Raw genomic sequence first — 15,655 nt, 5'->3', positions numbered from 1 at the left:
GTATATAACTTTTTGAGCAAAGATTAGAGGGGAGGCTGTGGGATCAAGTTGGTAAAAATATGTAGAAACTTTCCCGAAGTCATGTCATGAGAACCATTTTGCAGTTTAAACCTACTAAAAGGAATATCTTAAATGGGATATGTATTTATCTCTCTCTAATATGAGAATATTTATGAATATAATCTTTATTTGGTGATCAGGGGCAAACTTTCATACTTACTAAGCTTTCATAGTATATTTTTATAAATTATTACAGTATTTTTACGATATAACCTCCGTTCAAATCAAGGCGTTTGTCGAAGCACCTTAAGTTATTTGGTATGGAAGTTAAGGTTTACATTCACAGTTAATATTCTTGCCAATAGGAATTAGTGAGGGAAATTGTTGCCAAACTAGTTCACTCATCATCTCACAAATTTAATGAATAAAACATAATTTCCACATTTAGAGAACCATGCAAAGACTGCTTTGCATACAAAATGATAATTCTGGTACCACATAAAAAAAATTCATCAATATATTCAGTAAAAATAGCATTCATTTAACCTCTCACTAACGCCAATAAATCAAATCGTAAGAGATATAATATTTTTTCTCTGTATGTTATCATTACATCATAAACAAACTAACATCGGTATTAGAATTATTTTTTAAATTGAAACCAGTATGAATCCAGCTCACGAAAATCTGGGCTCATAAAAGAAAGCCAGTATAATCATTACTATGGACAATTTAGGATTATCAATCAAGTGCGCAACAAAACCATCAAAAATGCAGTAAACATGCTATTACAACCAAATAATTAAACAAAATAAAATTAGAGTTGTCGCCAAAAAGAGAGGAAACAAAATTTGACCGATAAAAAGTTGGAGAAATAAATGTATCATATGCCGAAGATGTGGTCGTCACTGATGACAAATTTGAGCATAGTGCTAAATTTGGAAGGTTGATCGATATCATCGCAAAGCAGCTGTTACAAAATCTTTTCGGTACTTCTGTTAATATGCAAATAAACATTGTCGCGAACCAATATCACATATGAACTTAGTACGACCCACATATGAACTTAATATGACAAACATATGAACTTAGTATCCCTGAAATTTGCACCACACAAATATTGTACTACATTAAACCAGCGGAAAGTCACTTGATCATATACACAGTAGGCCAAGACTGTGTACTTGGAAGATCTGCCATGGAAATCAAGTCTCAAAGCAAAATGCAACCATGAAACCACCTCTACGTCTCACCACAGCAGATAGTCATGGAAATTATTTGGCTGGCTTCGAATGATTGTCATCAATTTTGTACCAAGCTGATCATGCAGAAATTTAAAATCATTGTAGTGTAGATTTCGTTATACCTTTTCGTAATTTATATCTAATATAGGTCAAGGAAGGGCTTGAAATTATTGACCATGTCTTCTAAATCAAACTTATTTTATTGTGTATGTAAGATAGAAAACATAATTTTATTGAAGCATTGCATCGGCGTTAAAGAAGATCATTTCAATCCGAGATGCTTATTTAAGACTGGAATGATTTTATACCTTTCCGTATATCAATATTTAGCCTACCCTTTATGAAAGTGCAGCATCAGTAACAATGTAACTAATATAGTTAACTCTCTGAATATTTTTATCGATGGCAATCAAAAATGTGCGATTGATTAATATAAAGATGTAATCATATTTGAGTACCCTTAGTAAGTCTAAGGAAGAACGGAAATATCATATATAATATATTTTCGATTTTCTCTTTTATCAGAGTAGCAAATCATGTTCTCCATCATTAAAAGTTACTGAGTTTAATTTACGTGATGTTAGTTACAATGTCATCAGGTTATGCTTGCATAAACTATACATTTTTGGTAATAAAAAATAAAAGATAATGTAAATTATAAAATAAAATTTATAAAACGAGGTAAGTGTAGAAAAGTTTTATCATATTTTTCCAAAGGAAATACATTTGTGTAAACAAATTAGATCAAATAGTGCTTAGAAATTGTTCATGTAATTTTCAAATCTTACCTTGCTTGCACAATCAAAACCAACATTTAGAGCTGCCAGGGTTCGTAATAGCACGTGATCATTGTTACATTTCACAGCTGAAAGCGATGAAATTTGAAATTTCATATTAAAGTTAGAAAAAGTTCTTTATATTCAAAACTGAAAAGTTCACGAGATATATATATATATAGGAAATTAATTTTGTTATATTAGCTTTTCTTTTTAAAGAAAAGGCTAGTTTAGGGCGGATTTAGCAATTTTGAACCTGATCAGATGAAGTTGACAATACCTCAGCTGCAATTTTTATCTCTAAATTTCAAATTCCCTCCAATGGTAGAATATTTGGGCCATGAAGTTACATTTAGCGTGCACTACACTCACATGCGTAATGGATCTTTAGGGAAATCTGGTTTAGAATCTAAAGCTGTCCGATTCCGACAGAGGCGCATTGAACGGAGACAAGGAGGAGGGGCATAGATGCTCCGGGCACTAATCTCAGAAGGCGCCATGAAAACAAAACACTTGTGCAGATATGTCACTTATAAAAAAATGACTAAAAAGAGAAAAAAATAATATCAAGCCCAAGGTACAATTTGCATTTCCAAAGCCACTACAGGCTAAGGATGAAACATATTATACCCAGGACACCAATTACTTCCAGTACGCCCGTTGTATCCCAAAACCGGGATCTTCACTATGACCTTGCATGCATATGAGTATGTTAATTTACAGTTTGATATTATTTTAAGTCTACATTCCTCAAAACTGGGATGTGCATTTTTAATATTAACTGAAGTACAGGCCATTCATCATTTTGATCGGTGGCTGGAAGAATAGGGTGACTCCGTCCCTAGTGGACAAGCTTCTTTCCGAAAGTAAGGATATTTGACTTTCTATCATGTATCCAGTCATCCATGTTGAATCTACGATGATTCGGTTTTCAGATTTTTATTTTATGATTACGGAACCGAGACATATCAGTCTCACAGATTAGTGAGACCCTTATTTTAATATCAAACAGGATAAATTCCGTTTTTTTACTTTTCGTTTAATTTCGTACCCTCACTGACTATCTAGAGTTCCAGTTTAAATTTCGAATTTTCTAATCAATTTTTGCTTTTTATGTTACAATTTTTCAGATCAACGCAACTTTATTTTTAGTGTTTTATATGGATCCGAGAAACTAAATCGTATATATTTGTTCTCCCACTTTCATATTTTTTTCCTATTTGAAATCCAAAAATCTTTTTTCTTTGTTATAGCTGGCAGAGATCCAATTCCCGTTGCCACTCATGTTCGTATTAAATATCATATGGAATTCTGTATTATTATTTTTAAGAAATTCTTCAGTTTCAAGACCATCATCTCAAATTTCTGTTAAAAAAATTATTTATTTAAGTTTGACATAAAGACTAACAATTAATATATTAGCTTATTTTCTGAGACATTAGTTGAAAAAAAGACATCGTTCAGCTAATTTTTGGAGAAAAAAATAGCTAATTATGAACAATAATTAATTACTGAAAACTAAGGAAAACATTAAAGAACTGAAGAAAATGCATTGCATTATGATAAAACTAAGCATTAGCAATGAGATAAAATACAGAACAAAAAAAAACGGACTAGTAAATAATGGTAATAAATCTTACAATAAAAAGAATTTATGTTTTTAATATCAAAGTTAGTATTATTAAATTAAGGAATATTAAAGGATATTCTGCAGCTTATAGAATCTGTTCCATTGTATTGCGTGCAGATTTATTAAATGTACTGTTTTATCATTTGTAAAGTGAATCGGGATTTCGAGCTGAACTATTAAAGTTTATAAAATAATTTTAAGAAATCAACTATATCGATCGAAACATGACTGACTACATATAGTCTTCATGGGTAAAAGAACTAAACGTGTGTCCAAAGTTTATGTAAAATAATAGAAAATAGATATAGAAAAAATAGTCAAATTGTCAAGCAATATGAATGTTTATTTAATTCTTACAATTTCTACTTAAAAGTGCTGCAATTTCTTCCAAACCATATAATTTGCCCACCTTATTACAAAGCTATACGTAATGTAATATTATAAACGTACTTTAACGATGAAAAAAGAAAATTGCTGCTAAACGGGAGGAGGGAACGGCGATTAGGATAAAAAGACGGTTATATAATTGTACAAATTTAGCAGTGTTTGTTTTAACAGCAGTTTAGGGATTGTGAGGAACAAAAAAATAACATTCAATAATCGGAAAGATCAGATAAGATAAGTTTATTTTAAATAATTTACATCATTTAAGTATAAATCATTTTAACACAATCATTGACACATAGAAAATTGGTCTGAAGCATTGGAGATTCACAGTTTCTAGTGTGTTAATAAAACGTGTTTTAGATTTGTTTGGGTTTTATGGTGCAAGGACCATTATAGGGTCACTACCAATAAAAATGAGATGTGGAAAATGGCAAACAAATGCCATAAACTTTTTATAAAACTTTTAATAAAAATTTTCTATTCCAAAACATCGTAGAGTTATAACGTTTTAGGCTTGATTAGAATATCTTTGTATTTTCAAAATTTACATAAGCAATGATTTCATTTAAGACATATGGCAGTGATATCATGTACACAAATATTTATGTAAAATCACAAACAAAGCGAGTGAATATAAATTCATTAATTAAAATAAAAATATTGCTTTAAAAATACTCACCTACATCTATAAAATTTCATTAAAATTAGAAAAAAAGTTTTGCATGGAAATAAAATTGGTATCATTGAAAAAACTTTTTTTTTTGAATTTTAAAATGGCGAAAAATGCTGTTATGCAATAATAAGTTTCGAAGTTAATGAGGAAAACACTAAAATTTCAATAAATAATTAAAAATAAAAATTTTGATAAACCAGTTAATGGCAAGATTTTAGTATCTAAAATACATGCCTAATTCGGTAGTTCTAAGTCCAACAATGTGTCCTGAAAAATGTTTCGAAAGAATTTTACTTTCTCGTATTCGAAGTATACAAACATAGTATTGTAAAAAAAATTATAATTCGAAATTTTGAAGAATATCCTCGTTTCAGACCTCTACAAAGCCAAAAAATATGTTTATGAAAATGTGTGTTTGTCAGTATGTCAATTAAGAAACGCGTTGAAATATAAGGATAAAAATTTGATATGTAACCTTACAAAAAAAATTTGTAGATTTATATAAAATTTGGAACTAAATCCATTCAGAGGATGTCTGTCTGTCCAGCTATTTCAGTAGAAGTGAACTTAATAATTACGAAACACAAAGAGTTAGATTAATAAAATTTCCTGCTTAGATGTAGCATCCAAAATATAAATTATAATAAAATTCTGAGCCAAATTTACAAAAGGCTTTATCTTTACTTTCTCATGCATGTAAACGCAATGAAATAAGTGAAATATATAATTAAATAAATGATGCTAAGATTGCAATTGTCATTCTCAAATTTTGGTTAATTAGTGGGTTCAATTAGTGGGAAACAAGTAATGTATACAGTACATTCCCGGTTATCCGCGGAATTGGGTGGCGCGGCCGCCGCGGATAACAAAAATCGCGGATAATCCAAAAAAAGCTAAAAACGGGTATAGCAAAAGAGAAAACAATCATTCCAACTTTGAAAAATCGTTTTATGTACAATAAAACGTAAAATAAACAGCAGGAAATGTTTAACTAACGCTTAATATTTTAGTATATCACTCAAAACTAACCTAAAATGCATTTTCTTAATGAAAACAGAAAAGTGCTTTGTACTTACGAGAGGCGTCAAGGACACACAGAAAAATTAATACATATGTACTGTTTCAATACTGTAATGTATTATGTAATTACAAAAGCATAACTGTACAACTACACCTTTTTGAAGAAATCGGTCATTTGTGTTTGCTCCTTGCTTTGGAAGCATTTTCTCTTTACTTGGAAGCAAAAAAAAAAAAAAACAGCGCGGCTGGCGCGGATAATCGGGAGTCTACTGTAAAACAAAATTTTTTAAGTCAATTCCTACTTAGGTCAACAAAAAAAATTATTTTAGTTACTTTTTATTAAATAATTACAAAATTAGTGACAAACTTGGCGACTTTGCTGACCAAATAGAAATCACTGGACAAATTTAATTAATTAATATTTGAAAAAACTGTATTAATATCAAGTGTCATCCACTACAAGTTTAAAAAAAGGTATTTGAACTTGAGTGGACGAATAAAAAGTATTTTATTAATGATTGAAAAGTTGAACAAGATTATATATATATATATATATATATATATATATATATATATAGAGAGAGAGAGAGAGAGAGAGAGAGTTGATAGTAGGAATTGAAAATAAGACGCCCAAGAAACATATTCGATTATCGTATGTGTATTTATATACCAGGAATCACCAAACAAATCGTCAAAAAATGAATCATCAAAATAAATCATTCAAGATCACATGATAGATTCAGTAAAAATATATCATTTAATTCACGCCAAAAATCAATATTTCGAAATTATATTCGCCAATTCCATACATTTCATTTGCGATCTTATTCTACGTGCACAATTTTATAGAGAGAGTAGGAGGATAGCTCCTTTATTAGAAAACATGCGAGAAAGTTTCAGGGAGATCAATCTCTCTGGCTTCACCATACTAGTCGCAATTTTTAGATAGCATGTTATTCTGCGAAAATTACTTTGAAATTTTAAACCTTGATAAGCTTATTAATCGAGAAGTAAAAACGAATGTGAGCAATGTAGTTTTTGGATCTACAGTACATCCAAACATGAGCATGAATATTGGTGTGCTCATTTGCAAAAAATAAATAGAATACCATGCTGAAATATATGCAATAGTTTTTATTCTAACTAAAAGATCTCCGTATATTTAGAGAAATATCATTAGAAATTGTTGAAGCTTTAAAGAAATAAGAAAATTTTTACCGTAGTAAGGTTCTACACGAGGCATTTTCTCTCTCCAGTGCTTTACTTTCCAAACAACATCATCAACATCAAAAACTAAAAAAGGGGAATCATCTTTCTGAGGAGAAAAAATATAAACAAAATTTTAAATTAATTTTTAAAATACTTTTAGAATTTAAAATGTAGAGAAAAAATTAACAATTTTCGGGTCAAAACAGAAACGTAAAACAAAAATTACGATAGCATTATTTAAATTAAAAGTGAAATTTTTTAATCGCATATTTTTCATTTGTTACTGGAAATCGTTGCCTCTTCAAATATTATGTTTCTAAAACGATATACCCGCTTAGAATGTGTTAATTCATAACTAATGCAACAAAAATTCAAGGAATGGACTATTCTTACCTTCTGGTCTGCTATTTCGCAGAATTTCTTAATTTCGGCCAATGTACCAGGATCCATGACTGAATGCTATCAAATTAGAGAAAGACATAATTTGTACAATAAGAAATATCATTGATCAGAGATAATTCGAGTCGATAACACCGAGAAACTTACCCACCTGTGGCAGTAAAGTCACCCACAATCGGATTTGAAAATATTTAAAAATCATTGATATTTTTACAATTTTTATATCTTCACTCTCTATGCAATGTGACTAAATTAAGTTGCATAACTATTTAGATTTTACGTACTTACTTATATACATTTAAGTCGCAGAGAAAAGCATATTAAATAATCCAAAGGTAATTAGGTCAATTTTTTCTTATATGTAATGTCAACTTAAATTGTCTCAAATTGATTGCAGAAGCAAAATACATAGAAAAAAACTAATAAAGAAAACGAATATTTGACTTTCAATGCAAAAGAGCATATGAAACATCGATTTTATTTGAAGGAATATATTATATCTGTTTCTTAATTAAAAGATTCTAATCTGAAAACTTTAGAGATTATTGGTGCTATAAGACCTCATTTTACCATCTTAACTTTATAATGTGTTCAGTGATGTTATAATTATAAACAAAATTATGTAAAACACATAATCATCGTTAATAACAAAGGCGATAAAACTCCAAAAATAGAAAATGCCATTTAATTAACAGACAAAACCCAAAAGTCATACGATTAAATTTATGTACTGATAAAATGATGTATTGTAAATTATGTCTCTATTTAAGTAAACACTTAAAATTTAGAATATAATTTAAGATCATTTTCATACTACCCTTTGCACTTTTATGGCACCTTTTTGCACGTGTTCTCAATATGTTGCACTAATACTGCACTGATCCTATTTGTACTGAAATTATGGCATCCTCCATTCCATCCTTAAGCTTAACTTCTAGTCTGGCTTCGCTTATCTTAACTGGAGAGTTCTGAAGCTTCTCGAGGGCTATTTTTGTGGAAATTCGTCGTTTGGACGCAGGAAAGACGCCCTAAGAGCACCCTCTCACTCCAGATTTCTACATGATTTAAACATAGGAATATTTAATCCCAATTTATTTAAAATATATCAGGCTCACTTAGAATATCCCGAGTAACAATAACAATCCCGATTATTGTTACCCAAGATATCGAATGTCTTGAGTAACAATGAGTAACTATACTTAAAATAAGATGGCGGCAAACTTTCTCCGGTACATAAACCGTTACTGATTGCAATAGAATTATCGAATAAAGTGGATAAAAAAAAGAAGAGAACTAATTCGAGTGTTAAAGACAAAACTGAATTTTTTAACAGGTACGAAAATTATTATTTTACATGCTCTTTAAAAGGACAGAGTTATTTAAATTTATTAAACGCAACATTGTGACACAGTGAAAATTTTCACAGCCTCTTCTTAGCAAAATTTTGGAAATTCGTGAATTTTCCTATGAGTAAGACCGAGCAATAATGATGATGAGTAAAACAAAGTTGATGATTCCGACGAGGACGAAAGCGTTGAAGAAAAATCTCCAATGAATGCCTAAATCACTCAAGCATTTATTAATTTGAAAATCAGTTTGTTGTATTGTTTAACAAATTAAAAACATAAAGAGTAAAAATAATATATATATAAATGTACCAATAAGGAATATTTTTCGACAAACAACAATTAAAGAATCTTCCTTGTCATTTTTAAAATAAACTAGATACCTTGTTTTTATTCTTTTCTTTTGAAGTGATAAAAATACAATTGATTTTGCCCATTTAGGTTATTGTTATCTATCAGCTATGTTATCTCAATCCTTAGCTCCTGAAATGATCGTATTAAGCGATACTTACTGCAATATATTTCACTTTCACGAATAAAACTTTCTTCAACAAAAATAAAATGCATATCATTACTTATGAAGTCTGTTAATAACTTTCTCTAGAGAGTCACAATTCAGTAAGTGCTATTTTTATTTCCGAGACAGACGGTAAATTTCTATTGTTTAAATGAATTTGTATGTTATCGTTCAGTCATTTATAATGAAATTCAAATTCGGAAATATGTTCGCACAAATATATCGATCAAAAATCTATGAAAGCTCAAACGCTTTTATTGATGAATTATTCTATGAGTTTTATTATGGGTTATGACTAAGAATAAATAATAATTAAAATGCTATATATATTAAGAATTTTAATGTAAATTGAGGTAAGATGTTCTCATTCCTTTTCACTTAAAAAAATAATAAGAGGGAAGACTATAAATATACGAATGAAAGTATTCCTTTTAGTGCTTAGGAAGCTCAAAAATATAATTATGGTTTTTTATAATTCATAAATTTAATCTCGAGCTTTCGTAACTATACGGCATTTATAGAAATAGTTATCTAAAAGAATGTTAAAACGATGCATCTCACAGAATGCCGAGTCAGGATTAACATAGAAATTCAAAGATCTAATCTAAATACGCAGTAACAATGTTATATATATATTCGTTTAATTCCATCTGTAACGCTTAGAGAAGTTTAAAAATATCCCCTCTTCTTTTATTTGCATCATTATTATCGGATACAAATATCACATTTTTGTTTTGGCGTAAAGTTTTTTGAAATTTTTGCCAATAATTTCCTTTTATACTGCATTTACTGAAGCAGAATACCAAAAATTTCTCAGTAGAGTCCTAGTTTAGTGTGCCCCTTGCTACGCCAAGGATGCCAAGTCGCCAATAAAGATGGCGGGCCAAATAAACAATTCTGCAAAACAGTTACGGTAGCCAGTTTCTGCATTAAAATTATGAGCTTTACTGACATGTTTTGTTTTATCTGATAAGGCCTTTAATTTTTTTTATTATTATTTATTTATTTATTTATTTATTTTTACCTTTAGACTCATTATCACTGCTTATCTTTACAATTTTCAAATAAAAAAACTTTTGCAAACCGGCTATGACGGTCTTTTGTGTTAACAAAAACATTTAGAGCATGCGATGCTTTCGGCATCTGAAGAATGTACCTGGCAGAATTTAACTTTAAAAAATATCCTACGGATTCGCTAGTAGCGAGAGTCGGATCCTAGTAGCTTCCCTAGCACATTGAACATAAGGACTGCGTGGATAACAGGAACAGTACATAATCAAAAGAAAAGAAAAGAAAGGAGGAAAGAGCAATCAAACAATTCTCCATACAAAATTTAAAACAAGCATCCTTTTCCCAACTTCATCAACTCGTAAAAAGATATATTCCACTCACCCTTTATCCATTTTGCAGGTTCAAAATATATCCAGCCATACCATTCACCAGACATCCGTTCTTGGACAATAAGTGTCAAAATGAATTATCAAGGAAACTGTCAGATCAGAAAAACAATTACGAAAGTGCAAGGAGTTATACTGCAAAAGATTTTTAAATTAATAATTCAGAAGATTTCAAAAAGCGCATGCCGACATTTCAGAATTGCAAAGGAATAAATATTTTCTCTCCGTATTCACCATATCAGCAACAAACTAGGGGGCACACTACAGTATAATTCAACCATTTTTTTTTAAAGAAAAATGAAGAATAATTTTTCCAAGTGTACACTGTTTATCAATTTTCTCCTGTTTTCATTAAACAATCATAACTTTTGACAGCTCATTCTATGTACCATTTTAATAAAAATAAATCTAATTAAAACATTTGTTTTCAGATAAATAACTTTTTATTAAAATCAATTAAAAAGTATGCCTAAAGGAAATTTTTTGTAACCAAAGCTAAACCAATTTCTTTATATAAACTAATAAATAAACCATTAATTTTAGCAAATTGGAAGATCAGAAATTTTTTCTGCAATATCTTGCGAGGGCAGCTGTATCTCCAATCGCTCATTTTGAAGCTATTCCTCGACTGCATACTTATGTCTATTTACGAGTTAATTTACAGTATTTGGAAGCAGATATCTCGTAACAAATAAATCCAAAGCCTTTTTGTTTGAATCTTTTGTCCTGAAACAGAATCAGAAACAGAAGAAAAGCTAGCAATTATTTGTATGTAACATAAAAGTTTCGGTTGAATCCTAGTTTAGTATGCTCCCGAATTTGTCACTAATATGGTAAAACACAAACATAATAATTCTCTTCATAACCCTGATTTGCTTATATTTGCTTCACTTGTTGAGTTGTACAACGATTTCGCGAGAAAAAAATTTAAATAATCGGCAGATAAATGTTCATTAAAGAATTGAATTATGTATAATAATTATGTATAATAATATGTATAATATAAGTTTTAATAGCAATATTATTATTATTGCTATTAAAACTTTCTAATTTTTAAAATGAGCTGCGATAGAAAGTATTTATCTTTCAGCAATTATTACTGAATAAATTTATTTTAATTAAAATAATCTATTCATGAATTTCGTCAGAATGTAAAATTAAAATCGTCTTCTCGAGCTTTTTGAAATCGTCTGTCTATAATTCACAATCTTTCCTTTTAGAATTATCTTGTCATTCTAACTGAATTCTTTGCAACTTGTTGTTCTTTTAGCGGATTTCCCGTGATAATTTGATGATTGCTCAAGAATTGATGTCTAAGGAATGAGATGATGAGAAATATTATGATCACAAATATTATCAGGAATATTTTATTGGAGAATTCTATACCTCTATGATGGAATATATATTGCACAGAAAGAATAACATTTGCATCACAAAAAAGTTGCTCCTTTTTTTGTACAGAAAATTCTAAATAGTTCCATGATTGGATGAAGAATTAGTTGAACCGAGTGAGTACATTTAATCCTTAAAATTTCTTAAGAAATGCATGAATCTTTAGTAGCGAAACTAATAGTAATTGGGCTTTTTTTTCCCTTTTCTATTGTTTTTATTTATAGAATCATTATATTCAACGTGCTAGTAAAACTGATATAGGTTTTTCTCTCCCATTGCCAATTAACTGTAAGATTTGTTTTGTTTTTTTATTGTTTTTTTAAGTTAAAAAATCCTGGCCGATTCATTTTTCAGTTGCAAAAGGCATCAGATGTTCTAATTTTATTGTCACGGACCGGCACAGCGGGTTTACAAACATTCTTTATTTCAAAATTCAAAAGAGATTCAATAACAATGACCCATAAAGATTCAAAAAATCTTCTTAGATGAAACAATCGCGATCAGTAAAAGTCATAATTTTATATTAAAAAAAGGGAGTAACTGTAACTGTTTCATAGCATTGTTTATCTGATCTGCCATCTTAATTGACGATTTGGTATTGTTGGCCTCCTTGGTAAAGTTAGGAGCACACTAAATTGGGATTTTACTAGAATTAACTCTAAACTGAATTAGGATTTTATGCATCATCCATTAAGTTATATGGAATAATTGACACAAGATTTATGCCTTAATATGTAAATATTGGCAATATATCGGAAGAAAATTTGAGATAAAGCAACTGAAATGAGCATTAATCTCAAAAAGCTTTCAAATAAAATAAGTATATCGCTTATGGCTAGAGGGTTAACTACTATGGCTCTTAACGCTTAGACTGCGTAATTCTTTAAAATCACTATTTAGATGCGATGTTTGCAAATAATTTCAAATACTTTCCAAAGAAAATGAACTGATACTATATATTATAGGATAATCTATACTTATAATAAAGCTCAATGTGTGTGTGTGTGTGTGTGTGTGTGTGTGTGTGTGTGTGTGTGTGTGTGTGTGTGTGTGTGTGTGTGTGTTGGCGCTCTACAGGCCAGGTCATTTGACATACAGCTATCAAATTTGGTACATGTATACCTTAGAGGTCGGGAATGTGCACCTGGGGTCCCTTTTTTTGAAATTTTAATTAGAATTTTAATTATTAAATAAAAACTAACTTTCCCGCCAAAAAAATCTTCCATTTTTCCCCACCGCCAAATTTTCCGCCAAAATAATCTTCCATTTTCCCCACCGCCAAATGAGTAAGGCTCAGTTGTTTTTTTCTCCCAACAGTAATGAGGCTAGGGTTAATATTTTTCGGCGGATTATTTCAAACGATTCTGTTTATTTTCTTAATGTTTGATGCATTTAAAATTAAACATTGTTAATTAATCCATGTTTCAGATTCATTCTGAAGTACTTTTGAATTAAAATAACACAGAATAAAGGAAATTAAAAATGTATAATCTGCATAGCGTTACCCCAACTGGCGTAGAAAAATTCACGCATTTGCGTTACCTAACTGGCGAAGAAAATTCACGCATGCGCATTGTTCTGATTGTTGTCATGACAACCACTATAACGGATGATTTAATTTATTTTTAAGTTAGTTGCATGCTTTTGTAAGTAAATTGTATTTATGTTAGTTATATATTTTTTGTATATGCTTATAGTTTTAAGTACACCGTTTTTTAAGTAGTTTTTTTAACCTGTTTTCAATGATTTAAATTATTTTTAGGTTAGTTGCATGCTTTTGTAATTAAATTGTATTTATGTTAGTTATATATATTTTTGTATATGCTTATAGTTTTAAGTACATCGTTTTTTAAGTAGTTTTTTTAAACCCCTTTTAGACCGATTGTTTTAAACGATTCATTTTATTTTCTTAGTGTTTGATGCATTTAAAATTAAACATTGTTAATTAATCGATCTGTTCATGATGAATCTGAGAAATTTTGTTGACAAATTCTTGAGATATTACATAAATTAAGAAAGAGATTCTTTAGTGCCCATAAAGTTTAAACGCTCAGTGACTCTATTATCAGTAATCATATTATTAAAAAAACGCTTTGTTTCAGTAAAAAATATTATTATATTAATTGCAGATTAATCATTTACACTTTAATTTAAAGCATAAATTCTACGAGGTGTAACAGAAAATTAGAGAGATACATATCACGTTATGACAGAAGGCCTTTATAATATTATGAGTGAATTATATGACTATCAAAATTTGAAGTTTTAAAATATTTTGCTGAAGAATCTATTAGAGTTGGAATTGCATAAAATATTTAATTATTAAAATTTTAACAAACATTAAGATTGGCGAACCGGCTGGTCGCCAAAGGCGGCTAGTAATATAATAAAATTCCGTACTCATAAAAATAAGCACTTAAAACTGGGAAAAACGTGGGAGGCAACAGAAAATCGATTGATTGCCAACCCGGTGGAAATCGCGGGATACGCAGCAGGAGGGTTAATAACGTAGTTAATACTACGTTAATACTCCACGTAAAAAGTTAAGCTCATCATTTGAAAAAAAATGATATTTTTTTAAGTGATAAAAATTGCGAAATATTGAGAAATAAATTAGAATAAACTAAAATAATATTGCAAATTTACTATACAATTTAATGATTACTAGAAAAACGTTTATGCCGTTCCTTTCTAATTTCATCTTTTGTTTTCTTGTAATTTATCATAAACATGCCTTTTATGTACCAAATAAATAATACTTCCATATTATTAAATACTAACAATACTTCCATACTATATAAAGAATATTAATATTCAAATAATAAAATAAAATGATGAAAAATTACAAGTGTTAAGAACTGCAAGAAATTTAAACTGAAATTATGGTGAAGTTGAAGCTGATGTAAACTGAAAGGATGGTGAATTTGAAACTGAGGTTAAATTTCGCCGACTTCTGCTGCTTGGGAAAACAAGGCTTTGCCAGTGATCCTTTAGGCAAAAAGGGAAATTAAAAACTTAGGAAAAGAGTTGAAGAAGTTTGATTGAAATAACGCGAGTTCGCACATTGTACAGACTAACTCTATGGCAAAGGATACCAACATGCTCTGATTGGTCGATTTCTTTCGCACTGACTTTTCTAATCTGTAGCTACTGCAACCCTATGTATTGTTTTTAGTTTCTGCGTACTTTTCAGTCTGCTATTTTTCAAAATGGAGAAATTAAATCTTCCAGAGAAGAACAATTAAGAAATAATTGAGATTGATGAGAATATAGCTATTTTTCTGATCTTGTAAATAAAGAATTAGCACATGTAGCAATTTTTCTGTGAAGGATTATAAAAATAAGACTTGAAAATCAAGCTTTTATTTTACGAAAAATGTTCGACCAATTTTTTAATTCAATTTTCATGTTAAAATTATTACCATAAAATATCTACATGCAGATATATTATATTTAATAAGATACTTAGATGACATTAAATGATATAGAAATCATTATAATTCTTACTGAATACGCATGTAAAATAAAATAACACGAGAGATTTATTTTTTAATTTCATATTAAAATTATTGCCAGAAGATGTCTATATGCAAATGTGCTATATTTATTAAGATATTCAGAATGACATAGTTATTAACAATCTAACAATCTAGCTATTAATTTAT

At 29.4% G+C, this 15,655-nt stretch overlaps 1 protein-coding gene across 1 annotated transcript in view; it reads right to left on the bottom strand.

Moving 5' to 3' along the window:
• LOC129975524 (ornithine decarboxylase-like) overlaps positions 1 to 14,997 on the bottom strand; it is a 32,564-nt gene extending 17,567 nt beyond the window's left edge. The window contains exons 1-5 of the mRNA XM_056088586.1: positions 14,837 to 14,997; positions 10,594 to 10,690; positions 7,333 to 7,398; positions 6,949 to 7,045; positions 2,033 to 2,109 (exon numbers count right to left, since the gene is read on the bottom strand). Of these exons, the coding sequence (XP_055944561.1) occupies positions 2,033 to 2,109; positions 6,949 to 7,045; positions 7,333 to 7,389 (231 nt within the window). The 5' untranslated portion in view covers positions 7,390 to 7,398; positions 10,594 to 10,690; positions 14,837 to 14,997. The remainder of the gene's footprint in view (positions 1 to 2,032; positions 2,110 to 6,948; positions 7,046 to 7,332; positions 7,399 to 10,593; positions 10,691 to 14,836) is intronic.
• Between the last annotated feature and the right edge of the window lie 658 nt (positions 14,998 to 15,655).

Source organism: Argiope bruennichi, chromosome 7 (genome assembly GCF_947563725.1).
Source record: "Argiope bruennichi chromosome 7, qqArgBrue1.1, whole genome shotgun sequence".
Lineage (NCBI taxonomy): Eukaryota > Metazoa > Arthropoda > Arachnida > Araneae > Araneidae > Argiope > Argiope bruennichi.
The sequence above is the reverse complement of the archived record's forward strand: the minus strand, read 5'-3'. Positions and strand labels throughout refer to the sequence as shown.